Here is a 27,487-nt window from a genome sequence, read left to right as displayed (position 1 = left end):
TTGATCAATGAAGTGACCACTATAATTCCAGAGAACTGATGATGAAATATGTTACCTACTTCTTAAAAGAGGCAAGGGGTTTAAGATAGTTGATAAGACATACATTTTCAGATAGAGTGAGTGGGAATTTCTTTTGCTTTATTTGATATATTTGTTATTTATTACCAGGGCTTTTTTTCCTTTTTTCCAATGTAGGGAGGAGAGAAAGGAAGGAAGCTAATAAATTTTCAAAGATCTACAAATGAATAGGGCAAAGTTAAGAAAGAGGCATTATTATAGACCTATTAAAATTTATTGTATATTTGGACACAACCTGAAATGGACAATAAAAACAGGTGCTATAATTGGCAACTCCTTGTGAAGAATGCAAAAATTATCTAAATGATTCTAGATCTTCCACAACAATTTGCTTAAATTGCATATTCCAGTTTTTCTCATGGAAATAAAAATAATTTATAAAGCAGTTGGTACATCATAAGAAAATATCATCATTCAGTAATAAATATAATATTGCACAACACCTGAATGCCACTTTTTACAATTGGAGGCATGTATAAAGTGATTTACCCATGATATAAATACACATTATTAGAAATATTTTTCAGCATTTTCATTTCAAAATACAATAAATTTCATTTTTAAATAGCCACAAAAACAAAAACATATTACCTAATGAATAGCAGGTACAATACTTTTTATCACCATTGTTATCCTGCTTAGGACCTTTATTTTCTCTGTACTATGGAAATCATGATAACTTTCTTTTTATAAGACCCTCTTGTATTTTTAGAACTTTTTAACCCGTCAATTACAGATTTTAATGATATTTGAGTAATTAATAATTCTTCTCTTTGGTTGTTATAAAGCTATTGACCTCATTCTCTTTTGAATACAACTATACTGAGGAGGAGAGGAAAATATTAAATGAGACAATAACTTGTGATAGTTAAGAGAATACAGACAAAAAACGCAAATACATCCCCAACCACAATAAGAACACAATTTTTTCTTCTCATATGAGATCTTATTTATGTTCCTAACACAATCCCTTTGACAATCTTTCTTTCCCCCAAATTCTAGCATGCATAGATTTGGTATATGGTATACCAGGGGTGCAGTGAGGGGTGGAAGAAGTGTGGATGAAAATTATTTTTTTCCAATCCCCAAACACAAAAATACTCTCTATGACTCTACTTCTCATATAGTGTAAGGTGACTTGGATGACATACCCAATTATCAAAGGTACAGTTGCAGATGTAGAAACTGATACAAATAGGATTAAGTGACTTAAGCTAAGGCCATCTGCATGTAAAGATGAAAATAGATTACACATTTTTATTTGCAGGCTAGTGCTCTAGAATCTGGTTTATGCAACTTTATTAAAAGCAAATCCTACATTAAATATTTTTTCTATTTTTTATATGATAAGATTATTTATAACACTTGAATTGAAAGACTAAAATAGGTCAATGGGGCTTCACTCAAGAAGTGGTTGTTTGCTTTGCTATGTGACAAGTTACTATAGTTTGGAGATTATTACACAGCCAAGGAAATGAGAATTGACATCCAAAAGTCACATAATAATGGCATGTATAAACATTGCTCAACAATATTGAAAAATCAGAAGATTAAACAAATATTTAAAATTGGAAATAATTAAAGAGGAAAAGATTTCCATTTAACTAATAGAATAATTCACAATTTACATGAAATCTCCTAAGTAGAATCAATGAGAAATATAGCACTTGGTATTTTTTTTTAGTTTTTTTTGCAAGGCAGTGAGGTTAAGTGACTTGTCCAAGGCCACACAGCTAGGTAATTATTAAGTGTCTGAGGCTGGATTTGAACTCTGGTACTCCTGACTCCAAGACCAGTGTCCGATCCACTGCATCACCTAGCCACCCCCAACACTTGGTATTTTTTTTTAAATTTAATGGAGAAATAACTACTGCATATACTGAAGGCCATACTGCTTGAGGCAGTCTGTATAGGATTCCTGATCAAGATTCATAATGGCACAAATTTGATAGACCTTACATTCTCTACTGCAAGTTATATTGCTGTCATAACTCACAAAGAAATACTTGTAGTATGTTAAGAACTGTTTACTATCTAAGACTGCAAATTGCTTAGATAACTCATATAAATTTTTTGGTTGCAAGTCTTCAATGCCATAAGCCTTTGTCAGGACGTACTCCAGGTTCCAATTGGGCTCTTCTTTCATATTAGCCTCTGTGAGGTTTAAATAATATTGCCAAGTATCCTACAATTAAAAAATATATACAAAATCATATTAATATCTTCACATTCAATATGGGTTAGGCACTGTGTAAAAATGAAAGGAGAACTAGACCTATCTTCAAAAGATCTAGATTTGAGCACCTGCTCTATCAATTCTAAATAACCATGAGCAAGACACTTAATCTTTCCAATCTCTATTATCCTCCTCTGTTAAATGGGGGTGATAATATTTATACCAACTATCTTATATAATTGGGAAGAAAGCACTTTGTAAACCATGAAATGTTACTTGAATGTGAGCTATCATTTATTATTATTATTATTACTATTATTATTATTATTATACAATGAGAATACCAATTAAGAGTTGTGTAAGTTATTGCTATCTGGTTAAGAATAAATTGAAAGTTTGTAGTTCACATCTGGAAAAAGAAAGGAGAAACCAGAAGGAACTTATTTTCTATTTTAAAAGAATTAAAAACCATTAAAAACTCTTTCTTCTCTTTTCTTGAAGTAAATGTTTATGTGCCATCAGATAACTAATAAAAAAGCATTGCTTAGCGCCTAAGATGATGCTGAGGATGCATATAATAATAATAATGATCAATAACTAGCAAGTATACAGCACTTTAAGGTATAATAACAAAGCATACTAAATATCAGTTCACTAGAAAGAAATAAAACTATGGTCATTTAGAATAAGCTTTTATTCTAATGGAAGAAATACTATATGTTAAAAAATAGCATAATCCTAAAATTCTCGAAATATTTTCCACCTTAGTTATTGGTTCATTTCAGTCTAAGAAGTCTCATTATTAGTTTTCCATTCTCAGTTGCTGAATCTTTATGGGAAAAGTAAGTTGTTGGACTGACAAAATTTACTGTGTGATTCAAGTCAAAAAATTCCTTTTATTAGAAAAAGTAAAGGTAATTGAGTCCAAAAAAGTTTATACTGGCCCGGATTGCTAACTAGGTGTTTTAATTCTCCCCTTCACTATGAGGATGGATACTGATAGTCTCAAACTCCAGGGCTTCTTGCATGAAATATCAATAGAAATATCAGAAAAAAGTCTTTCTACACACTCAATAGTAATGGGAGGGAGGGGATGAAATTGCCACCAAATAGAACATTCAAATTTCTTTGACTATCTCCATAGACATCTCCCAAGATAATTTCTCAAAACACTATTTAGAATGCACATTTTCTGCATAAAAATCATTATTTAAAATTCTGTTTAAATATGTTTTTAAGTCTCCTAGTTAAGTAAATTTAGAAACTGTAAATTGTAACTATTTTTTTTAAATTAGACTACTTGAGAAAACAAACTTATCTAAACTTTTCTATAATGGTTTTAAAGAGAAGAATGAATATGAATGTTAGGTCATATGATGATACCCAACTAAGTGATTAGGAAAATCTTGGAACACATAAGTAAAGTGCTTATGAAATTTCTTTCTGTTCATGGTTAGGAAAAGCTCTGAATAGACAGAGGTTAAAATTTATGGGGGAATAATGTCAACTTCAACCTGAGGAAGAGGAATGATTCTGCTCAAGTACACCTAGCTATGGCTGCAAGGTTAAACAAAGCTAAAAAGCCCAAAGCTCAAATATTCCCAAACTGCTTTCTGATTCCAGTAGAATATTATGAATTATAAGAAAGTATCTAATTTGGTCTCAGAAGACAATGAGTGAAAAAGAAAGTTTTAATAAGGCAATAAAAAAATCACAAGAAAGAAAAATCTGCTTCTTTTACTACATGTATGATCTTGGGTGAATCATTTAACCTGAAAAAGTATTTGTAAAATGATAAAAGTTGGACTAAAATAAGAGGTGTCAAACTCAGAACTGGATCTCTGTTGGTGCACTTAGCTAACTTCAAATTATGATATGCTTCATTTTTATTCACTTTGTTAAATATTTCCCAATTACATTTTAATCTGATTCTAGTATCTAGAGTGTTGTGGATCCCTAACACCAGCTCACAGAAATGTTTGACACCTCTGCAATAAATGATCTCTAAGATTCCTTCCAGTTCAAAATCCATAATTGCAAAATCCCAATTTGTCTCCTAATTCCTCTCCTCCTCCAATCTATGCTCCAAAATAATAGCTGCCAAATTACTTTTCCTTAAGCACAGATTTGTTCTCTAGAGTAAACATCTCATGTCCTATCTCCATGTCTTTATTCAGACTGGAAACAGTCCCTCTACCTCCATCTCTTAGAAGACTTAGTTTTGAAGGCAGGAATCATTTCTTAGAGGAAAGGTTTCCCTAACTAGTCCCTGATTACCCTAGTTATCAGTGCTCTTTCTCTCTCCAAATTATCTTTTTACATATGATATCCCTCAGCAGAATGTAAGTTTCTTGAGAGTAAGAACTGTTCACCATGTTGTCTTTGAATCATTAATGCACAATACAGGGTCTTCCCCAAGGAAGTGTTTAATAAGTGACTGCTTAATTGAACTGAAGAAATAAGTAGACCCTCATGGTCTATCTAGCTTTTGTAAACTAAAAATTATAAGTCATACACATAAGCAGAATACAGAAGACATAGAGAAAGGAGAGAGAGAGAGAGAGAGAGAGAGAGAGAGAGAGAGAGAGAGAGAGAGAGGAGACTGACACTTTAATTCTAGAACATCCACATGCATTATTTTGTGTTGTAGGAATATGCTAAAGAGATAATATGACAGAGTCATAAGGAGGCTGCCTTGACGGTAGGAAGAGATGTATTGGGATCCTGTCTCTGACTCTTCCTAGTTGTCTGATCCTAGACAGGTCATTTAATCTCGCTATCCCTTGGCAACTCTAACACTATATAAATTATAAATACTTGCTGAATGATATTCAACAACAATAGTTCCTTATACCAATGAAACCACAGGTTCAGAATTTTTAAAAATCCTAATTAACCTAAGAAAACTTACCAAGACATATATTAATGTGCCAATTTGAATAATTTCAACTTACCAGCAATCGATAATCATGAAGATCATACTGAAACAATCTGACTCCAGGGTTGTTGGTTTGCTTTTCTTTAATATTCTTCACTGGTGTCACAGCAGGAGCCACAAATAAAGAACTGACTGGATTTCCTAGTGGAAACACACATACACATACAAACTATATTAAGCAAATGTTTTGAAAGTACATGTGGTTTATCTTGCCTCTCTTCCTTAATCTGTTCTCAATAGATACACATTAAGAATTTTATTAACACTTCATAGCAGTAGTAGTTGTAGGCACTTTTTATAGTTCTGAATCTCTTACCGAAGGAAAACAAGTCACAATAACATGGAGAAATATGTCATTTTCTCAAATTTTTTAATTAGCAGGAGAACACAGCAGAAACAGACAACACAAATTAAAGGACTTAACTGAAAAGGAGGAGAATAATATTTTACTTTTCTACATGAGAAATCTCTTCCAATTTCTATAGAAAAACATATATTGACTGTTTTTGTTGCCTGCTAATATGTATGTATTATGTCTACACTTAATTTGTGTATATATATATATATATATATATATATATATACACACACACACACACATGTGCATATACATAAATTATTATGCATTTGGGAATCAGTACATATGTTTATTCAGTTCTCACCTATGTGCAAAATGGAGGGAATCAGATGTAAATAAACATAATCAAAAATGTAGATCATCTACTTAGTAATTGTTTTAAGAATGAATTTTTGTTCTAAAATAAAATATGAAAATGTCAGATATTCTAGGAATTACCAATATGTTTAGAGTATAATTGGTCATTCAGTCTGATTACATGACTAGATGGCCTACAAAATTTCCTTATTTTCTTTTCCTGCCCCTCTTCCAATCTTTTTATTCCCACTGCAAGGAAAACAGCATCATCCCTTGGACTAAAGCAAAGTACCAACTGGGTGCAGAGTTGGTTTCTAAAAACAAAGTTGTTGAACATAGTACATCTTGCCTTGAGAGGGTACGAAGTATTTGCCATAATATGTTTTTGTTTCCTGCTCCTAGATTAAACAAGATCTTATTTTGCATCAAGAAAGGTTTTGATTTAAGCTGACAATATCAGGAAGTACTTTTATGAGAAATTCACTGTAGATTAACCACTGATAATCAAAAGCTGAATATATAAATTTTAAACAACTGATATAAAAAGCATTGCCCTCTAAGTTAATTGGACTTTAAGTCAAAACTACCAGCAAATTTTCTCTAAATTCAAGGATAATATTTATTCTAAAATAAAATTAACTTAGAGGAAGTTTAAGAGACTCTCTTGCTGAGGTCAATCAAGTAATGTTGAAGTCAAGGAAAAGTCCTATGTACAAGCTTAATATCACACTATTGGACTGGATACTTTCCATTTCTAGGGTAAACCCAAAGGTTGCAGAAAAAGGTGTACTTTTGGTATATAGCTTTTAATTCATTTTTGTAATTCTCTGTAACAAGCTAACTGTTTAAGTAGACACTATGTTGAAGCATCATTTGCAAACATACAATTCAACATTACCTTTTCTATCTGAAAGGACCATAATGCTATCCCTGTGTGTATGTCCATAAAATTGTCCAGCAATAATATCACTGTACTTGTGAAAAATACCAATCAGTTTCTCATTGTAATATTCTCTCATAGCAGTTGTATTTCTTGAATATGGTAGGTATCCCACTGGTACATGTGCTATCACATACACCTGGAAAAAAATACAGATTGGCATATCAGCACATTTCCAAATTATAATTTAGATCTCTTATCAACCTTACATGCTAAGACCACCAACCAATGGCATTACATTTTGTATAGGGGACATGTTAAATAAGTTGCATTCATTGCAAAATATCTAATTTAAAATTTCTTGAATCCTGGGTACTATAGGTTCATTTTTTGAGGGGAGGGGGGATGAGATAAACCACATCCACGAACTTATCCCTGAATAATTATGTTAACACTATTTTAAACTATTTTCCCATTTAAATTACATAGTTACCTAGGAATGGTGGTTCTATGAATTCTTCATAGAATCATAAATCTAAAGCTGAAAGGGACCTCAGAAGCAATCTGGTTCAACTTATTCATTTTTTTTTAGGTTTTTGCAAGGTAAATGGGGTTAGGTGGCTTGCCCGAGCCCACACAGCTAGGTAATTATTTAAGTGTCTGAGGCCGGATTTGAACTCAGGTTCTCCTGACTCTAGGGCCAGTGCTCTATCTACTGTGCCACCTAGCCACCCCTCAACTTATTCATTTTAGAAATGAGTAAACTAATGCACAGAGGGACCTGTCCAAGGTTTCAATGGCAATACCCATCAGAGTTAAGACTAGAATTCAGATTGTCTGACTCTAAAGACAGTGTTCTTCCCTAACACTTAGCTTATGTGCGAGTTATTTATGAAAATTACAGTTTCTTCCCCGCTGTGCTACCTTCTTGCTATATTAAAAAAAACTACTTAGCTGAGTATACTTAATTACCCATTATGATTAGCACTTGCCATTTGAGAAGGGAAAGTCCCCTAGAGAGAGTTAGTAAAACTATTCCTCCACTTCATATTCCCTGAAAAGCTCACCCCTCTTTCCCTTTTATTGTTTCTGTCCCAGTTAGCACCTATTCAGATCCAGTTCTCTATGTTTTGTCCTTAAGGTGTGCCCAACAGATCTATAATCTTTACCCTATACCCAAACTTCCCTTTCTTCTCTATCTAACCTACCAGTCAATGCCCAATTGCATAAATCCCTGAATGACTCCTGAGGGCTTTAGAACAACACAAGTCTCTAACCTTTTCTTTATTTTGCCGGGAACTCTTTAGCGTGTTCTCCAGCCATTGGAACTGATTTGCTGGGTCAGTCTTGTTGATAGTGACGGCATTAGGGCTATAGTACAAGTTTGTGTTTAAACTGATGATCCTGAGAGACTGATGGTTCAGATGGGATGGAACAGTCTGTGAATAAAAACCACCTGTGAAAACAAATTCAATACATATTATCAGAAAACACATGTGCAGGCATACGCACACACACACACACACACACACACACACACACACACACACACACCACAATTTCTTCATTTTATGGATGAAGAAATATTAACCCAAGAGGTTGTGACTACCCAAAATTTATAAAAGAGCCTAGATAAAATTCAAATTCAGTTTTCTAACTTCAAATTCAGTGCTCTCTCTACTACACCACTAGGTACAATCAGTGTAACCATAGGATTATATATATATATATATATATTTTTTTTTTTTACAAGGGTTAGTGAAGTGAAGAATGAGCATTCTACTGAAGCTTAATTTGAAAAGTTGGTTTCCATGACCTTCTGGGACTATAACCACTTTTGGTGGGAAGGAAAACATTGAGCACAAATAATTTATACCCTATCACTCTATCATCAGACAGAACTATCCACAGCTAACTAAATGATACCGAAATTTGACTCTACCCTCATTTTGAGCAGCTAAGTGATGTAGTAGATAGAGTGCTGGTCCTGAAGCCAAGAAGAATCAACTTGGTGAGTTTAAGAAATGGAAGGAATGTCAGATTTTATCTTCTCGGGCTCAAAAATCACTGCAAATAGTGACTGTAGACATGAAATTAAAAGATGATTGCTCCTTGGAAGGAAAACTACTGCAAATATGGACAGCATATCCAAGGTGAATTAGAAGCCCTTTTTGAAAAAGGGCTAAATCAGTCCTCACAATAAGGAAGCACAGAAACTCCTTGAGCAGAAGAGTAACATAGTCAATATGTCCTTTATTAAAATCAATTTGATCACAGTATAGAGGCTGGATTAGAGAGAAATTAGTTCAATACAGAGAGATTAATTAGAAATATAGAGGGGGCAACTAGGTGGCAAAGTGGTTAAAGCACTGGCCCTGGAGTCAGGAGGACCTGAGTTCAAATGTGGCCTCAGACACTTAATAATTGCCTAGTTGTGTGACCTTGACCAAGTCACTTAATTTCACTGCCTTAAAAAAAAGAAATATAGAGATTTGGTTTCACCTCCCTCAATTCAATTGATAAAGTCATAGGCTATAACAAAAAATGAAGTGCTAATGCTTTAACTACCTGTTAATACTTCTTTTACCACCACCTCCCAATTGATTGAATACTACCATTCCCAATGAGTCAGAAAGGAAAACACCTACTGGACAGGGTGAAAATTGATGATGCTCTTGGATGATTTAGGGAGAGAGTCCAGTCTAGGAGTAGCTTTGGGAAAGAAACCCTTGTGCCTATGGCAGAAAAGAGGGATATTTCTCTCCTACTCAACTTCTATTAGCCATAGCATCTAGCAGCAGAGCTTCAGGCCAGTAACAATCCACTGGGGCAGCTCGGTTATGCAGTGGATAGAGCACCTGCCCTAGAGCCAAGAAGATGAGTTCAAATCTTGCTTCAGACATTCATTAGCTACGTGACCCTGGGCAAGTCTCTTGATCCCTATTGCCTCCAAAACAAAAACAAACATTCCATCTGACAGAGTTCCAGCATGAGTTAAAGTATAGGTGAGGGAGCAAAGGCAGATATAAACACAAAGAAGTAGTTTCAAGGTGAATGATACCTTACAGTAGAGAAGAGAGTAGGGCATGGATTTAAAGGCAAGCTAGCCCTGGTGATTAAGTCATCAGTTATAAGATGCATTAGCCATGAATTCCCAACACTTTGCTACTACTATACAGTATTTGCATCTAATCCTTCCATGGATGCTATATTTATGACAGCACATGTCTCACATTTATGGTGCAGAAGGGAGATTTGCAACTGCCATTCTTAACTATACCATTTTATTAAATGCCTTTGCTTTGATACAGTTATATCCATACAATCACCACTCTCAAGGAGAGACCCACCCATCACCTCTTACCTAGACTATTGCAGTCTTCTAATTGGTTTAATTTTGTCAAATTTCTCCTGATTCCAATCGAACCTTCACTGAACTGCTAGAATGATTTTCTTGAAGCATAGATCTGACAATGTACCCCTCTACTAAAAATAAAATCCAATGACTTCCTATTATCTCTCGGATCAAATATAACCTCTTATTTGACATTTAAAGCCCTTTACAAGCTCACCTCAATCTATCTTTCTAGTTTTGTTTTTACACTTTGCTCCCCTCTATACTCTATAATCCAATTACACGGGGTGTGTGTGTATGTGTGTATATGCATATATTGAATGTATTTAATTATATGCTGTCTCCCCTAGAATGTGAGCTCATATGGAAAAGGGACCTTGATTTTTTCCCTTCTAATATCCCTGAATTTCAAACATAAAGTACTTTTTAAATAAATACTTCTTGAAAGACCAGATTGTCTCCAGCAGTCCTCAATTTAGCATTTCCTTAAGGATGTTATTTAGTTTGCCTGCATTGAAATTTCTGCAAATTCTTCTCTCTTCAGGGATTCTTGTTAGGTTAGAGTTCATTTATGTTTTGGGGGGTTTTTTTAGGTTTCTGCAAGGCAAATGGGGTTAAGTGGCTTGCCCAAGGCCACACAGCTAGGTAATTATTAAGTGTCTGAGATCGGATTTGAACCCAAGTACTCCTGACTCCAAGGCCGGTGCTTTATCCACTATGCCACCTAGCCACCCCTCATTTATGTTTTTTAGGGTTTAGTTAGTATGTCAATTAAATAGATACTAACTGACCAGGAGATTAAAGAGTCTGCCTAATAACCTACTTTTAGAATATCTATCAGATTGAGTAATATGGTATATACTATCTATGTATTTATATTCTTCCTTACAGACCTAGTAATATTCTTCTTATATGCCCATTTTCAAAAATGTTACATCTCACCATTCCATTCTACATTGGAAAAGCTCAGTCATTTAAATTTTACATGGCTGTTAGATTTGCAAAGTTATGGTTAATTGGTTAAAGTTGGCATTTGCACATGTTCATACTTTAATTGACTTGGCTACTGCACTGGTTTCAGAGCTATTTTTTTATTCATATTCAAATCCATATGCCAACTTTTGTTTTATGTGTCACATGCTCTCTTTTCTCCAGACAGTCATAAATTCAGAAAGGGAGGGAGGGAGGCAGGCAGGGGACAGAACTACCTACAAGATAAACTGGGTCACCACAGCTGTACGAAAGCAATGCAAACTACTCACAGGCTTCCAGTAAAACAGGGTGCTGGAGTTCTCTGGGACTGACTGGTGTGGCACACCCAAACAAATGCAATTAATTAAGGACCAAGTCCAAACTATAGATTTTCAAAGTATAGTAAAGGAGGCATCTATAACTCTTGAAATTTACCTGTCCTCAAAGTACGGATGGCTTCCTCATTTAACCATGGTTTCCAGAAGTTCGCTACAGCCTCGTATACTTTGCTACTGGATATAGGCAGTTGGTCCTGATTAAATATAACAACATAAAGCACCAAATGAAATTTTTATTAAGGTACATGAACAAAGAATGATGATGGAACCATTTTTAAAATAAATAACTTAAATAAAATGATCACATTTTATGACCTTAACTCTAAACCACACAAACTTTTCTGAATACTTAATATAATTACAGATACTAATCTTCCATGAATCCAGAACCAAAAAGTTGAGATGTGAGAAAGGACCTCAGAGGCAACCTGGTCCAAATCTCTCATTAAAAGCACTTTGGGTGTTAATTTCAGGATATTAGAAGGAAAAAAAACCGGGGTCCTTTTTCTAGGAGTTCACATTCTAATAGGAGAATCAGAATACAACTAAATACATCCAAGATAAATGGCCTGCCTGAGGCCATACAGGTTACAAGATCAAATATGAGGTTTGAATTGAGGTAGGTCCTCTGACTCTATAGCTAGTGCACTGTCACATTACCACAGATGAACACTCTGAAATAAATTTTTCTATGACTTATCTAGAAATTTTTAGGCAGATTGTGAAGTGTCTTTTTTTATTCCCATACTTGGATTTCCCTGTATTGAGGAAATCACAGACCCTTGTGTATTATATTTATAAAATGGGGATAAACAGCCACTATTCTCAGGGCTACTTTGAGGACCAAATGAAATAACTGTAAAGTGCAGAACAGAGAATTTTGTTTTGCTTTGTTTTGTTTTTGCAAGACAATGGGGTGACTTGCGTGAGGTCACACAGGTGTCAAAGGTTGAATTTGAACTCAGATCCTGCTGACTCCAGGGTCAATGTCCTATCCACTGTACCACCTAGCTGCTGCTGAACAAAGGGCTTTACATAGAATAAACACTATTTAAATCTTAGTTATTATTATTATTATTATTATTATTATTATTATTATTATTATTATTATTACTATTGCTGGTATTATTTCAACATTGTCCCTTTATCTGAAGACTATATTTCTGTTTTCATTTTACCTTTCAACATGGCTTGAACTTTTCAAAGAATGCTTGAAAAAGATGTTATTACTTTTATAGTCATGTAGAAAATACAGCTGTTGTTATATTAGCATTAATAATTTAAAATCACACACCTTAATTTTAAAGAAGAGAGACTTTCAGAATCAGATCATTGTAATATAATCACATTTTGTAATATTATGCATTATGACAGCCCACCCATATTACTGATGGAAACTCCAGGATATAGATTCACATGCCAGAAATAATACAACATCCTAGTCATTACCCAATATGACTCAAGTCATTAGTTCAAGATGATTTTTTTCCTAATAACCAAATATATGGCAGTAACTCATGTACACTCAGGTTAAGAAATAAACAGCAGCTTGTTCTAACTGGAGCTAATTACTTCAAGGTCACTTAATATAATATACAATAACTTATGCCAAACAGGATTTCAGTAACAATCTACCAAATAAGGAATCTAAACCATCCTTTGCTATAATAGGTGGAGATTCCAGTATGCTAGGTCTAAAAACATTACAGCTTAGAATTATAGACTCGGAATTGTGGATGGATAAATGGAAACTTAGATATTATATAATTCAACCCTCTCATTTTATAGATAAGGGACAAAGACTTGCTCTAGGGGACAATTCTGGTTGCAACCAGAATGAAGATCTCTTTCTGAAACATGTCCCATTCACTTTGCCTTCTGGAATGTGTCAAAATCCAAGGCCAATGGGAAAAAAAAAGAAGTTTGAAAGGAAGGGCACTAGGCTTACCCAGCTTTACTAGTACAGGGAGGTGGGGAAAAACCTAAAAATAATTAGAGACCCTGACCCAGGTTGCTTCCTGGGGTGAGAACAAAAAGGCTACCAAGCAAATATCTGCCTCTTCTGTTCTAATGGGTGGAGATGTGAAAATGTGCATATGTGTTTGTGTTTCTATGGTAAATATTTGCATGACTTCATTAGACATTATGCTTCTAATTCAATAGCATCTTTCTCAGTCATTATTGCCTAATATCCGCTATAATTATTTACAGATAATTCTGGAAGTTCTTTCCATGCTTTTCATGACACAATTTGTATTTCTGTTAATTATAGAAAGATAAAAATTATTTTAATAATATTACCAAATGATGTAGGGGTCTGTGAGGATGAAGCATTACAAATATCATCAAAATAATATATTGGTTATTTTTATTGCTTTTTTGTGTTTCCTATTCTTTTTATATAGGAGAGGTATATTCAGGATCTACAGAAACTAAGATTCAGAATATAAGATAAATAAAATTTGAATTTAAAAAAAGGAATTAAAGTAAGCAATTAAGAAAAGGATAGGAAGACTGCTAAAAACTAATGCAGAGTAAGGAGAAACAAGAAAACAATACACACACAATGACTACAACAATGTAAATTGAAAGAACTACATTATGTACATTCACAAAAATATACATATATGTACAATGACAGACATGGTTTATGTATTAATCAATTTTGAACTGTTTTCTCTTTTTTTTCCTTTTAAACTCCTTGTTATGAGGGATAATTTACAAAGTAGGAAAAACCTGGCTAAGTTTGCAAATTAAGGTAATGCAAAAACAAAAGATAACAATATTTTTAAAAATAATATTGCTAATTTCTCAAACTGAGGAATTAAAGTTCCTTTTAAAAAATTCATGAGCTGGGAGGATACAGGTTTTACATGGCAAGATACATGAAGTTTATATAGTTTACATTCTACTCATTCTAACCCAGTTTTATTGAACATTGGTAGGCTTCAAAATCCTCTCTCCATCTTGAGTTTCCAAAGCACAATAGCATGTTGGGTTTTTTCCTACTTGATTGTAATGTCTAAGTTCATTTCAATGAGTCCTTATACAATCTTGAGTCTTTATTCTGTGTGCTTTTTAAGGTTTTTTTTTTCATGGCTCTTCTTTATCTCTAATGAAAAATTCATTTATTCCTATAACTTCAGCTACTGCTTCTATGTTTATGATTACCAAATTTTTATCTCTAGCATTTACCTTTCCTCTGAGTTTTAGAGTCATATGAGCTCCAAAAGCTTTTAGAATATTTCTACCTGCATATTCATGGTCTAGTTCCCCATGTCAGGAGCTCTGCCTACCTCATATCTTCCTCCTTGCTTCCTTCAAAGCTTAGCTGAAGTCCCAACAATCTACAAGAAGCCTCTTTCCGGATCTCCATAATATTAGTGCCTTTCCTCTGAAATTTTCTACAGTTTTCCTAGAAACTGTTGTCTGACAGGTCATGGAAATAATGCTCCTGGATCACTAGTTGGCATCATTTATGCTTGGTATTACAATGGTATGTGATGGTCTTAAAACCTCCATGTTTGGGTTCTGGGGAAGAAGAATGATTGCAAAGTTGAAACTTAAAGGTATTGATTGAAGGGCACTACCAAGAGTGAAGCTTGCAGTTTAATTTGGCCATTCTCACAAGTGAGAGACAAACCTGAATGTACCAGATTGTCGTATTCTGTCACTGGTAAGAGAGGAAGAGAAACCATTTCAAAAGTCAAGAGGCTCCTACAAGAATCCAGACTATTACCAATAGTCCTGATTCCTATCAGGTCAAGGGGAGGAATGTTTCTGGAAGTGAGAAGTCTGTCTTTACAAAACACTCCTCTCCTTATAATAAATATAATTGTGAAAGTCATGTCATCATGTATATGACAATAAGATCCCCTTCAATTACAAAGGATGAACATTGTCTACAAACAATTCTGTCTATATTATTCTGAACATTATTTTCCCCATTAGACTTCAAGTTTATTAAAGGGAAGGGGCCTTTTTTGCCTTTCCTCATTTTCTCCAGTGATTAATAAATGCTTGTTGATGTCGCTTAACTATTGGGTAGCATGCATTAAGTACCACTTCAAATAAAATATTGTTTGTTGTTAGCATTATTAATGAGAAATTAGTGACAGTGACTCTAACCAGTAAAGACAAAGATGCCTTATATAAATAAGTTCACATTTTCAAAGAAATGGGTCAAAATGTGTCTTTTAATAGTACTATTTAAAGCATATATCACATTTAAACACAAACAAAAATAAACTCAATATAAAACGTATCTTTGGACATTGTCTATTGCTTTAACTTGAACAATTGCCTACTTTTACTACCCCACAGTTCCCCCCTAACATTCTTCATAGTACTTAATTTTAGTATCTACAGTCATCTGAAACTTAAAATTTTATTCTAGAATTTAGGAGTAATTCTAAACATTAGGCAGTGGCTTAATTCAGCCACACTTATTTTAATCTGTAACTATAAAGATCTATATTAGATATAAAAATTGGAATCCTTAGTTAATTCTCAAACCTAACTTTGACCAAGAGGTTCAAATTCACAGTCAACCTTAAGACAAGGTGATAACCTAAAATTTTAGGTTTATCATCTCTCCTCCCCCCCGGTACAAGCAATTTTTTAAAAAAAGTAAAATGACTCAAAAGAGGGGAATAGATTATGAATGTAAATAACTAAAGGGATTATGATAATTCCCCAAATGATAATCAACCCCAGAAGAAATTAACTATAGTTTTTATGCAAAAGCAATAGTTGATTTATTTTTGCTTACCCTGTTTTCCTTTCAAATACTCAATAATAGATCCTAAGAGATCCATTTTTATCCCCAGAGATCAAAATTATTTTAAGATTTCTGTAAGATAAAGTTACCTGAGGCCAGTAGTCATGATTGCCCAAAGCAGGGAAAACCTGGAAATTTGGAAAGAGACTTTGGATGGTGGTTGTCATATTGCCAATGACATCTATGACTACATCAGTGGACAGTTCCTTGACTGGAACATGAGGAGGGCTATCCCTGAAGAGAAGATAATATTCATTAATTAATAAAACAGATAGTAATTAAGAGAAAAATGTAATTTTATAAGAATTTTGCCAATCACCTTAGACATGCAATGTTTAAAAATCATAACATAAAAAGCTGCTACAAATAATATTCCAAAATTTACTGATACCACCCATATTCTTCACTACTTCACTTGCACACTCCAGAATTCTTTTTTGTTCTTCTTTCTCCTATATTGTTTCCTCATAAAATGGGAAAATTATCACTGTTGATTTTTTCAGATGATCAATCAAAAAAAATGAGTTCAGAGAGAGACCAGAAACCAAGTAAAAACATTTAAATGTGAAAAATAAAATGAAATGAAAAAAATGAAAAATTTTCATGGAGGGGAAATATGTAAAGTCATGGACTTACAATGATCAGTTGAAGAAAATAGAGAAAAGTCCTAGGGGAGAAAAAAATAGCTTTCTTCATGTATTTGAAAGGCTATCAAATAGAAGCAGGATTGAATTTGTTTATATTAATCCTCAATGATTAAACTAAGCAGTAATTTCATGACAGGAATGAAATAGAAAGACCATAACAGAAAATTCTTTAAAACTCCTAAAACATATATTCCATCACTTCTTACAAGAACTATTAACTATTAATACAAGAACTATTAACATAATGATAAAGTGTATTCAATACTTTGTTACACATTTTTCAAAGGCAATTCATTTGTGAAATATTTAGTGTTTCACAACATATTATTTTAATTATATTTAAGACTATGTAAATTAACTCATCTTACATGTAAGAATAATTTATTCAATATCCCATCATTTTTTAAAGTAATCTTAATTTTATCTGATTTATTATGGAATCAAATAAATGGAAAACATTGAGTAAATATATTATCTATACACACACATATGTATCATAAATCACTTACTATTCTACTGGGGCTTTTCATAGAGTAGACACTATATAAATTCTAGATTCTGCTGACTTAATCACTTACCCAGTCCATATCATGAAAGATGCTTGTTGTCCAGAATTCTTAATGAAATTAAAAGCTGATAAAATGAGCTGGTATGGAGAATCACATAGAAAATCGCCAAAAGGACCGGGGTTGGATGCATTTGCCCCCTGAGATGAAGAACACACTTTTGTATGGTCCTCAGTGATATGGTATGTAGGGTCTAGATGTAAGTCAGTTACATGCCAAAACTGTCCTATGGATTAAAAGGAAATATTGTTAAAACTTCTCTGCCTCTAAGTTCAATATACATAATTTTATAAGAAACTGGAAGTAGTTCTCCACAAGATGATGGGGGAAATTTTGAGGCAATGATGTACTCCTGTGCCCTACAGTTAAATGCAATCTTTCCATAATGAGTATATGAGGAAACAGAGGACAGTTGGAAGAAATGACTCACTGGACTCATAAACTTGAATCACAATTGATAGGTTCAGAGATAGTGTGAACAAGTAAGAGCTAATTTGCATAATGAAATATATGGAGACACCCTTATGGAAAGATAGTAATACTACTTTGTGACTTAATAGCATGTTTCCTTGAAGGATAAATGGCTTTAGAAGTATTCTCCAGGTATGACTATGTGCATTTTTCCAGATAGAAAAATTCATGTGGAAAAAGAATATATGTCCAGTGTTGTATGCTGATTTAATAGCAGATTATAATCTGAATAGTCTCTCTCCTAGTTTCTCATCTGAAACCACACGAGATTAATAATGAGCAAATTTTTAAAGCAGAAACTTTTAGGCTAAATGTAGGAATTTCTATTTAGGATTTTGAAAGCTACCTAATAATAGTAGTCCATTATCTAGACTCTCTGTTTTACTTAGCAAGAGAAATGGTTGTAGGGGAGGATAGTTCAATGCTGCTTCAATGGAGTAGCTGAAAAATGGTGCAGGATGCTCCCTTTTGCCCTTGCCTGGGAATTACCCTAAGGATCAAAGACATTACATTTAGGGATGTAGTAAGGGACTTCACTCTCAATCACATCCAATTGTATGAATCACAAGAGTTAAATGTATTGTTGTTTGTCCTTCATTTTCAATGAAGCCCATGACATCAAGAAGGTTCTTCCATAAGTAAATGAACTGAATTTGAGTGGGGGGGGAGTGCACTGTGCTGAGTCACCAGCTTCACTTTCTCCTCCAGAGCCATCTGGCTCCAGTGATCAGATATGAATCAGGATGACTGGAGATGGTCCTGAATATGAGATAGGGTTAAGTGACTTGCCCAAGGTCACACAGCTAGTTAGTGTCAAACGTCTGAGGCCTCACAGTCTCCTGATTCCAGGGCTGTCAATCTCTCCACTGTATCTACACCTATAGAGACTGTAGAGTCAGACACGTTTCAAAATATCATTTTATTACTATTACTCTGAACATGGTCAATTCCATCTCTTAGCATAATGCTTGGGACACAGTTTATGTAGTAAATACTTTTTGTTTAGACTTTTTGGTTTATATCTATTGCTATTACTGACATATTTCCCAGTTAGGAAGTTAGCAGAGAGAATAGAGATCCTGATCTGGAGTCAGGAGGACCAGAATTAAATCCAACCACCTAACTTACCTCAGACTCAGTCTCCTCATGTATAAGAAGGAAGTCAATAACAGTACCTACCTGCCAGGGATGTTGTGAAAATCAAATAAGACAATATTTGTAAAGAGCTTTGCAAACTTTAAAGTACTTTTAAAATGTTCTATAAAAAAACTCTATTTCTAGAACCATAGAGTTTTAGAACTGAAGGAAATATTAGCAATCACACTGAGAAAAAGGCAAGAAAAAAAGGAAACCTAGGGAATTTGGCCACATAACAGGGCTGATTCATAGCAAGATAGGCATCTAGTCCATGTCCTTTTAAATCACTACAAAAAAAAGAAGACATAGAATGGGCATCTATAACAAGAGTGACTAAATGAGTAAAGTATTTACTTAGAATTTCCTAGGTGCAAAGGACTCTTCTGAGTTCTAGAAATAGAATTCTAAAAGTAGGATAATTCCCTGCTCTCAAAGATCTCTCATTTTACTGGGGGGGAGACAACTCGTATGGAAGGTCTCAGCTTCAAGCCACATGGATATCTCCTTTAGGGTACAGAGTCAAAGCAGATTTCTTTAACAAAAGTTCCAATTTATAAAAATACTATTCATTTTTGATGTTGAACCATTTTTGACAATGCCAAAGACTTTGGTTGCCAAAGGTCACCAGAAACCTTTATTGATTAATTAATGAAACCCTATCTACAATTTTGAGAATGTTGATCTGAATTATAGCTGTCTACTACAAAATTATATGACATGTTGACTTGTTTTTAAGCTGATATGAAATCTACCCAACACATACACATTGGAATTTGAAAAAAAATTCCATTATTTTACTGAAGGCAGTTTTTCTTTGGGATATTAGGTGGTCTATAGCATATAGAGATGGAACCTGCAACCTTGGCATTATTAGCACCATGATCTAAGCAGTCAAGCTAACCAGCCCCAGTCATGGGGGTTGTTTGTCATTCTTTCTTAAAGAAGATCATGACTTCAGTCAGGGGAAGTGATGTTATGACAAGCACCTAAACTGGATTTGAGTGAGGGGGTTGCTGTGCTAAGCCTTATTTTCTCCTCCAGTGCCATCTGGGTCCAGTCACCAGATATATATCAGAATGACTGGAAGTGGTCCTGGATGTGAGGCAATCCGAGTTAGGTATAAGAGGGAACAGGGGTTGGGGAGGAAATCAATAACTAAGTTGAACTTTCATTCATTACTTTATGTATTATTGATTACAATACTTTCTTTTTTTTCCAAACTGAATGAAATTTTTATTTGATTCTGTAAAAAAAAAAAAAAAAAAACTTCTTTTGTGGGCAGGGAGCAAATGTTCACAGAGGGGTCTGTAGGGCAGATATTTTCCTTCAGCTTTCCTTTTTCCAGGTTTCCACTCAGGTCCACAACAAGAGGGTCCCAGGGTTCAGAGGTGGGAATGTCATCGGGAAAGCAAAGGAGGATCAGTGGAGGTCATGAGAAGTCCAGAGTCTAATTTCAGGCTGTCCTGGTCGAAGTTGAGTTTCTTGGCTAAGGGAGCTTCCCCTAGCCCCTCAATGTCCACTAGGTCACTGTTGGCATCTGAGTCATTCAGGGCGCTCAGCATCACATCAGCCTTCTGCTTCTTTGGGGGAGGACCCCCAGTTTCAGGGACACTAGACCCAGTGGGTGGGGGTACAGGTAAGGCAGGAACCAGGACACCAGATGCTCCCTTTTTGGGCCCCTTCTTGGGTGATTCAGTTGGAAGAGGAAGGCCAGAGTCTTCATATACCTTTCGTTTCACTGTAGACTTTATCTGAGCACCAGCAGGGGAGGAGTCCGACACCGGGTGCAGCTGCATCGTCAGCTCCCCGAGCTTGGTGAAGGCGGCGCCCACAGCCGAGAAGATCTCCCCGACCTTGGTGGAAGCTGACATCATGGCCCCGGCCCCGGCCCCGGCCCTGGCCCCGGCCCCATCCGCGGGGCGGCAAGTACAATACTTTCAATACTATATATGATTACAAAGTATACTCTAACATAAAGTTAGCAACCTTGTTGTTCATGTTTCTGAAAGAAACAACTTTTAATAAAGGTTTAGCGGGCAGCTAGGTGGTACAGTGGATAGAGCACCAGCCCTGGAGTCAGCACGACCTGAGTTCAAATCTGGCCTCAGACACTTAATAATTATCCAGCTGTGTGGCCTTGGGCAAGCCACTTAACACCACTTGCCCTGCAAAATTCTAAAAAAATAAATAAATCAAGGTTTAGATTCACTTTGCTTATTATAGAGTCCCTATTGGTGAAAGCTATAATGTGGATTCCTTAAGCACTAAAAGTCATGATTAATTTGGTTTTCCTAGCAAAAACCTCTATCACTGAAAGCCATTATAATGTAAACCAACATATTCTAGAGTTCCTCCTTCATCACTCTGTTTCCTATAATTACTATAGAGTTTTTGGGAGGTCTTTGCAGGGATCCAAAGTATGTTCTGGTAGCCACTCCAAATGGCCTGATTTTAGTATTCCACTTTGATTGTTAAACTACCTATATAATCAATCTGGAGCTCTCTGACCTCTTTCTTCAATATAATATTGGAAACCTTGTTTGGAGCAGTCAAATTAAATATACAGGTTTCAAGTTGTTATGTAAGAGAAAGCATAGGAAGAATAAAGAAGAGGGATGCATCCACAATTGGAATAAGTGTATGGATAATCCAGCAGTAAAGGAGTCTGAAAAGTGACTAGACGCATAAGAGAAAAACTAAGAGAAAACAGAGAGATGAACATTCAAGTAGGTGAAAATATTCAGATAAAGAGGATGTTCAACATTGTCAAAGGCAGTAGAGATCAAGACGGATATGGACTGTAGACAGACCTCCAGAATTAGCAATTAACTGGAAGCCAGTCTATAATAAATTGAGAAGAAAAGGCAAAAAGTGTAAGCACTATTTCCAAGGGTTTGTGAAATAAAAAAGATAAAGAATGACAGTTTGAGTGGATGGTAGAATCAAGTGAGAACTGTTTTGTTCTTTGGTTTGATTTGAAAAATGAAAGAGGCCTGGCATGCTTATAGGCAGAACAGAGAGAGTGTCAGAGGAGGGAATGAAATCAAGGAATAAGCAGAAAGGTTGGTCTTAGTGATCAGTGCTTTAGAACCCAGAGTAAAAAAAGAAAGAATGAGTGATGAGGCCAAAACAACTGTTAAACAATAGAAGAGGGAACTCACAGCAAAGTATAAAAGATTCTCTACTGACAGGGAGGTGGGGAGTGAGTCATGTGAAGTTAGAATAAAGAAGAAAAGGTTTGGAACAATCTCTGTGGGAAATGAAATAGAGGTGTCATTAAGGAAGGGGGGGGGGCGATTGCAGTGAAGCTGAGATTAGACAACATCAGTTAGTAGTGAATCTAGTCAGGCTTTCCTAACTCCTTCCAGGACTTTTTAGCAGTCAAAATATGAACAGTGGAGCCTGATGGGGATAACTCAGGATTTGGGATTAAGCATAGCAAGTCTGGTGATAAGAAAAAGATGCAGGGGCAGCTAGGTGGCACCATGGATAGAGCACCGGCCCTGGAGTTAGGAGTACCTGGAGTTCAAATCCGACCCCAGACACTTAATAATTACCTAGCTGTGTGATCTTAGGCAAGCCACTTAACCTCATTTGCCTTGCAAAAACCTAAAAAAAACAAATGTAAGAAAAAGATACAAGGAATTCAAAGGTCAAACCTGAAAAGTGTCAAACTTAACTGGCTAACTATAAAATTAAGATTGGGATAGGAAGAAAATTCTTGGGAAAATACAAAGTTTAGATGGCACACCAAACTTACCCAGATAGAAATACACTACGTGCTTCAATAATGCAAAATAATGCTTGATACTGTTGGGGTCAGCGCCACCATAATATTGGAGTCAGCACTAGTCTGAGAAGGAATTCACGAGACACGATCTCTCTAACAGAGATTGGTTGGTTATTTTATTAGACTTTACTGTGCTGACACAAGGAGCTGAGAGTTGGGATTCTCTAGCAAAGAGGTATCTGATGTACCCATCTTTATATAAGGAAAGAGGAGGCAGGAAGAGAGAAGAATCGATCTCAGAAAAATAGTTGTGGGCCTGGAGCTAAGAGGCTGGCATTGCCAAAAGGACAAATCCTCCCCAGAAGCTGGAAGGAAACACTGATCCTTTGCATAAGGTTAAAAGATAAACCTATTTAGTGTATTCTGATAACAATGACACAGGAAATCAAAGGTTTTGGGAAGAGGTAGGAGATAGAGGTTGAAGGACCAGTCACAGATAGAATTTCTAGTTTTAGTAAGGACCCAAGAATAGTACTCAGAGCAGATTTAGAGAAGGGCTCATTAGTAAAGACCCCATCAATAACATAAAAGGTAGTACTACAAAACTGAGGTGGGGTATTTTTACTATAGACAGTGGAGATTAAACAGTTTAAAAAGATCTATAATAAATTAATAATTTAGAGACTAAAAAAGGGAGGGAGGAAAAAAGAGAAAAGGAGGGGAGTGTGGAAAAGGAACATGGAGAGAAGCAAAGAGTAGAGAAAGAGGAAGATAAAAGGAGTTGAGATGGATAGACCAGAGAGGAATTGCTACTAGTTTACCAATTCAAATTAGAAACTGTTAAGAGTTGTCTGGGGGAGCCCATTGTAAAATGACTTGTACAAGGTCAGTCAACAAGTACAAGGCAATGGGGTAAAGTGACTTGCCCAAGGTCACATAGGTATCACATTCAGTATCTGAGGTGGGATTTGAATTCAGGTCCTCCTGACTCCAGGTCCAGTCCTCTATCCACTGCGCCACCTAGCTGCCCCCAACAAGTATCTTAAGTGCACTCAGTCCTCAAATGCTGGTTACTCAATTAATAAATAAGACTGGTCTACTTGACTCCAAAATCTCTATTTAAGTGTGTGGAGAGGATTAATATAGCAAAATTCTTTTAGAAGGCAAAAGTGGGCCAGCAATGATTTTTGAAGGGGAAGAAGACTTGATCCAAATCTTTATTAATCCTCTCAAATTCAGAAGCCTTATGATCTATCTAGTTAAGAGTTTTTATTACTGTTCAGTCCTATTCCGGTGGGGTTTCTTTAGCAAAGACACTGGAGGAGTCTGCCATTTCCTTCTCAGGCTCCTTTTACAAATGAGGAAACTGATGCAAACAGGGTTAAATGTCTTGCCCAGGGTCACACCAGATTTGAATACACAAAAAATTCACTCCAGATCCATGCTATATATATTGTGCCACCTAATTGCCTGCAGGAACTTGGGTTGGTTGTGACTGAATTTCAAGTCAGAGAACTTGAGTTCAAATCCTTTGTGACCTTGGACAAGTCTAATATCTCTAGGCCATAGTTTCTTCATCTATAAAATGAAAGAATTCCTCTAGAAAGACTTCTCAGATTACTTCAAATTCTAACTTATGTAGTTATGAATCCTATCCTTGACACTTTTTTATTCTTATGGACAAAAAAAAATGATCTGACCCTTGCTCATGAAACATCAGTTGCTCCTTGTTACCTTTTGGATGAAAAAAACCCTCTAATTTGAAACCTTACATTCTGATCCTAACCTTCCTTTCCAGGTTTGGTTGTACATTGCTTTCCCTCATAAACTTGTGCCTTGCTAGCCATACTGGTTTTCTTGCCATTTATTATACAGGATATCTCAACTCCCAGTTCCATACCCTTGCACATGTCATCCCCACTATGCAGAATGTTCTCTCTTCATCTACAAATACTGGATCTTTTGGTTCCCTTTAAATCTCAGTAGATCTACCACCTCCTTCAAAAGATTTTTTCATGATTTCCTCACTTTTTAGAACGACCAAATCACTGTGCACATAACCAGGATTTACATATTTATAAATTCTTGTTATCCCTAGGGTTCTAAGTTCCAAAAGGTCAGGTTTTATAGATGCTGAATATATAATGGTGATATGCATTATAATTAATCAAGCACACCTCCATAAAGTCTGGCAGAACTTCACCAGATTTACCAACAAAACTTGACAGATAGGGTCTAAGGACTAAGGATATGAACCTGAGGAAGCAAAGTTAACAGTAAGAAATACTGATGAAGCTTTTTATTTTCCTGTAAATGTTCACCTTCAGCAATAATCCTAAACTAAAGATGATTAACTATGATGGACTTGCTCATCTCAGCAGCAAAATAATCAAAGACAATTCTAAAGGACTTGTGATGGAAAATACCATCTACATCCAGAGGAGAAACTGGAGTTTGAATGCAAGGCAAAGTTACTCTTTTCATTTTTTAAAATTTGCTTTATATTTTATGGGTTTTCCCTTCTCGTGGTTTTTTTCTTCTTGTTTACAACATGATTAATATGGAAATATATTTAAAATATACATGTATGAGCTATATTAGATTGCTTTGTCACAGGGAGGGAGAAGGAAAGAAAGAGAGAAAAATGTGAAAGTTAAAACCTTACCAGAAAAATGATTGTTAAAATCCATCTTTGCATGGAGTTGGAAAAAATAAATATTTTTTTAAGAAAGGTTTTATTTATTTTGAGTTTTACAATTCTGTGGAGGTGGGGGGAAACAAGATTGGGGGAAACTGTAAAAATAATTATTTTTTTTAAAAATAATCATACACAATAGTAAAGAATTCTTCACCTGCTGCATTAGTACTTGAGACTTGAAAACACTGGACTGACACACTTTCCCCTTTGCCCTCCACTTCCTGCAAATCTAGGTAACTTTATATTCCACCCCCCCCCCCCAAAATGATGTTACCCTGAAGTATGGTTCTCTAGAAACCAGCCTGTTCTACTAAATCACTAAAATCACCCAATGAGGAGCTCTTGTCTACTGAGAATTTGCATTTTAATTGCCAAAGAGGAGTGTCTCTTCAACAAGGTCTAGAATGAAACTTCTGAGAGCCGGGAACCCCAGGATCTAAACTCTCTTCTCTCCTCAAGGTCAAACTAGCACCATGGTTGGCCCGGAACAACTGCTCATTAAACTTTTTTCCCCAACACAAAAGGACTAACTAACATATGGGAAATCACCAGCGACACTCTTGTTATGTCTGTCATTCACTGAAGTTGTGAAACCAACCAGCTTTAACGACAGAATACTTGAGTCACAGGAACTTGACAGCCAAGGACAGGTATGTACCACAGCACGTTACAAAGAATAAGAATCACTTGCTTAGAGACAGAAGCATTTTCTTCAGGACTAGCTATCGCGGGCACTTAAGAGACAGCTGTTTCCAAGGAAAAAGCCAAGTCCTTCCGGGGAAGTTTCATTTTTGGAAGAGCTCTGGGATGCTTGGGGGTGGGGAGGGTGGAGAAACACCTAGATCTTTGAGTCATTAGACTAAGACAATAAAACAAAAGGCAGCATTCAAAGCAATCCTTAGCAGCACTGAAAGGCAGGCCCGGGCACAGGCCAGTCCAAAGTCAGACCAGAGGGAGGTGTGCATTTTTACCAATTTTTCCTAGTTCCCAGTGCAACTCGAGGAGTAAGAGTGAAAGCTCCCTAGCTTTCGTTTTAAAGTAAAAATTACTTAATTAATTAAAAACCGGGTAGTTGCGCATGTAAAAACAAAGATTAGAGGGACAATTCTGGCTCTTGGTGCTCACTCCTATCAGAGAGGCAGCTTTGTGTGACTGACAGCTTCCCTAGAGCTGGATTTGGAGGCCGGATCTCCAGGCAGCCGCTGCCACCACAGAGACTCTCTCCCGGTCCTCAGGGTAAACAGGCTGGCAGGCAGGGGCAGGCTCCCTTCCTTTCCGTTCCCCTCCCCCCCGACATGTTTTCACCCTCAGCCACCCCCCCCCCAATATACTTTTGTCCTCCCCCCCTTTTTTTTGTCTTTCCTTCCTGCCTTCTCTCTCCTTCCAAGTTTTCGACAACTCACAAGTGCTTCCACTCCTCTCCCCACTCCCTTCTGGTAAAAAGAGAGCAGAGGAATGGCAAAGGCTTTCTTTAAAAATATATTGATAATTGATCTGGAGCCTGCATTTACCTAGGCTCCCATTCCCTGCAGTTCTCCATAGCCAGTCCCTAGGGAGGGATGATAGAGCACTTACCCACAGCAGGATCCTGAATTCGGGCCGCAGGGGCACAGTCCCCAACTGGGAGAACAAGGACAGAACCGAAATACAAGCCGCTCAGCAGGTAGCATGCCCAGGAGAGCGCAGTCCTCCGCTCCATAGCGCCCACCAGGTGTTCTGGAGTCAGCCCAGAAGGCTCGCGGCTTTTAAAGGTCTTAAAGCTGGGGCCCCAGGTCAGGTCCCTGGGGGTGGGGTGGGAAAAGGAGGCGTTTGCTGGAGGCTCTGGGTGAGTCTGTCACGTGTGGTCCGAGTTGACCAAATTTAGAGCTGAGCTACTTAGCCCGGGGAGCTCCCTTCTAGCTCCTGGGTTCTCCCAGTCCTCTGCCCCAAGGTCCTTCTGTCTGTAACCAGTACCCTGCTGCGAATCTCTTCGTGCCTCAGCATCCTTTGTGCGCACATGCATTTGATTTATACATATATATATATGTGTGTGTGTGTGTGTGTGTGTATGCATGTGTGTATGTGTA

The 27,487-nt window shown here is 36.1% G+C and overlaps 1 protein-coding gene, 1 long non-coding RNA gene and 1 pseudogene across 4 annotated transcripts in view; 1 reads left to right on the top strand and 2 right to left on the bottom strand.

The window, feature by feature from the left end:
• Positions 1-1,878: 1,878 nt before the first annotated feature.
• On the bottom strand, positions 1,879-27,257 carry SMPDL3A (sphingomyelin phosphodiesterase acid like 3A). The gene is made up of 8 exons (XM_074187482.1): positions 26,997-27,257; positions 17,398-17,611; positions 16,262-16,406; positions 11,490-11,586; positions 8,005-8,183; positions 6,746-6,926; positions 5,209-5,333; positions 1,879-2,263 (listed from the first exon to the last, which is right to left on the bottom strand). Exons 1-8 carry the CDS (start codon positions 27,118-27,120, stop codon positions 1,946-1,948), a joined length of 1,383 nt encoding a protein of 460 aa, XP_074043583.1. The 5' UTR covers positions 27,121-27,257; the 3' UTR covers positions 1,879-1,945.
• On the bottom strand, positions 17,619-20,867 carry LOC141487893 (BPTF-associated chromatin complex component 1 pseudogene; annotated as a pseudogene).
• The window catches only part of LOC141487897 (uncharacterized), a 107,965-nt gene continuing 106,183 nt past the window's right edge, over positions 25,706-27,487 (top strand). The window contains exon 1 of one of the 3 annotated variants that reach the window (XR_012468537.1): positions 25,706-26,071. This is a non-coding gene — a long non-coding RNA (uncharacterized LOC141487897). The remainder of the gene's footprint in view (positions 26,072-27,487) is intronic. The other 2 variants (XR_012468538.1, XR_012468536.1) reach the window with 2 other exon arrangements.

Source organism: Macrotis lagotis, chromosome 5 (assembly GCF_037893015.1).
Source record: "Macrotis lagotis isolate mMagLag1 chromosome 5, bilby.v1.9.chrom.fasta, whole genome shotgun sequence".
Taxonomy (NCBI): Eukaryota; Metazoa; Chordata; class Mammalia; order Peramelemorphia; family Peramelidae; genus Macrotis; species Macrotis lagotis.
The sequence above is the reverse complement of the archived record's forward strand: the minus strand, read 5'-3'. Positions and strand labels throughout refer to the sequence as shown.

Bases quoted from the DNA above. Each gene is read 5' to 3' on its own strand.
- SMPDL3A (XM_074187482.1), bottom strand. From the start codon at position 27,120: ATGGAGCGGAGGACTGCGCTCTCCTGGGCATGCTACCTGCTGAGCGGC. The intron at 16,407-17,397 runs GTAAGTGATTAA...TCTTCTCTTCAG, and splicing joins TCTTTCATGATATGGACTGG to GGATAGCCCTCCTCATGTTC. The intron at 5,334-6,745 runs GTAATGTTGAAT...TGTTTCCACTAG, and splicing joins GGTCCTTTCAGATAGAAAAG to GAAATCCAGTCAGTTCTTTA.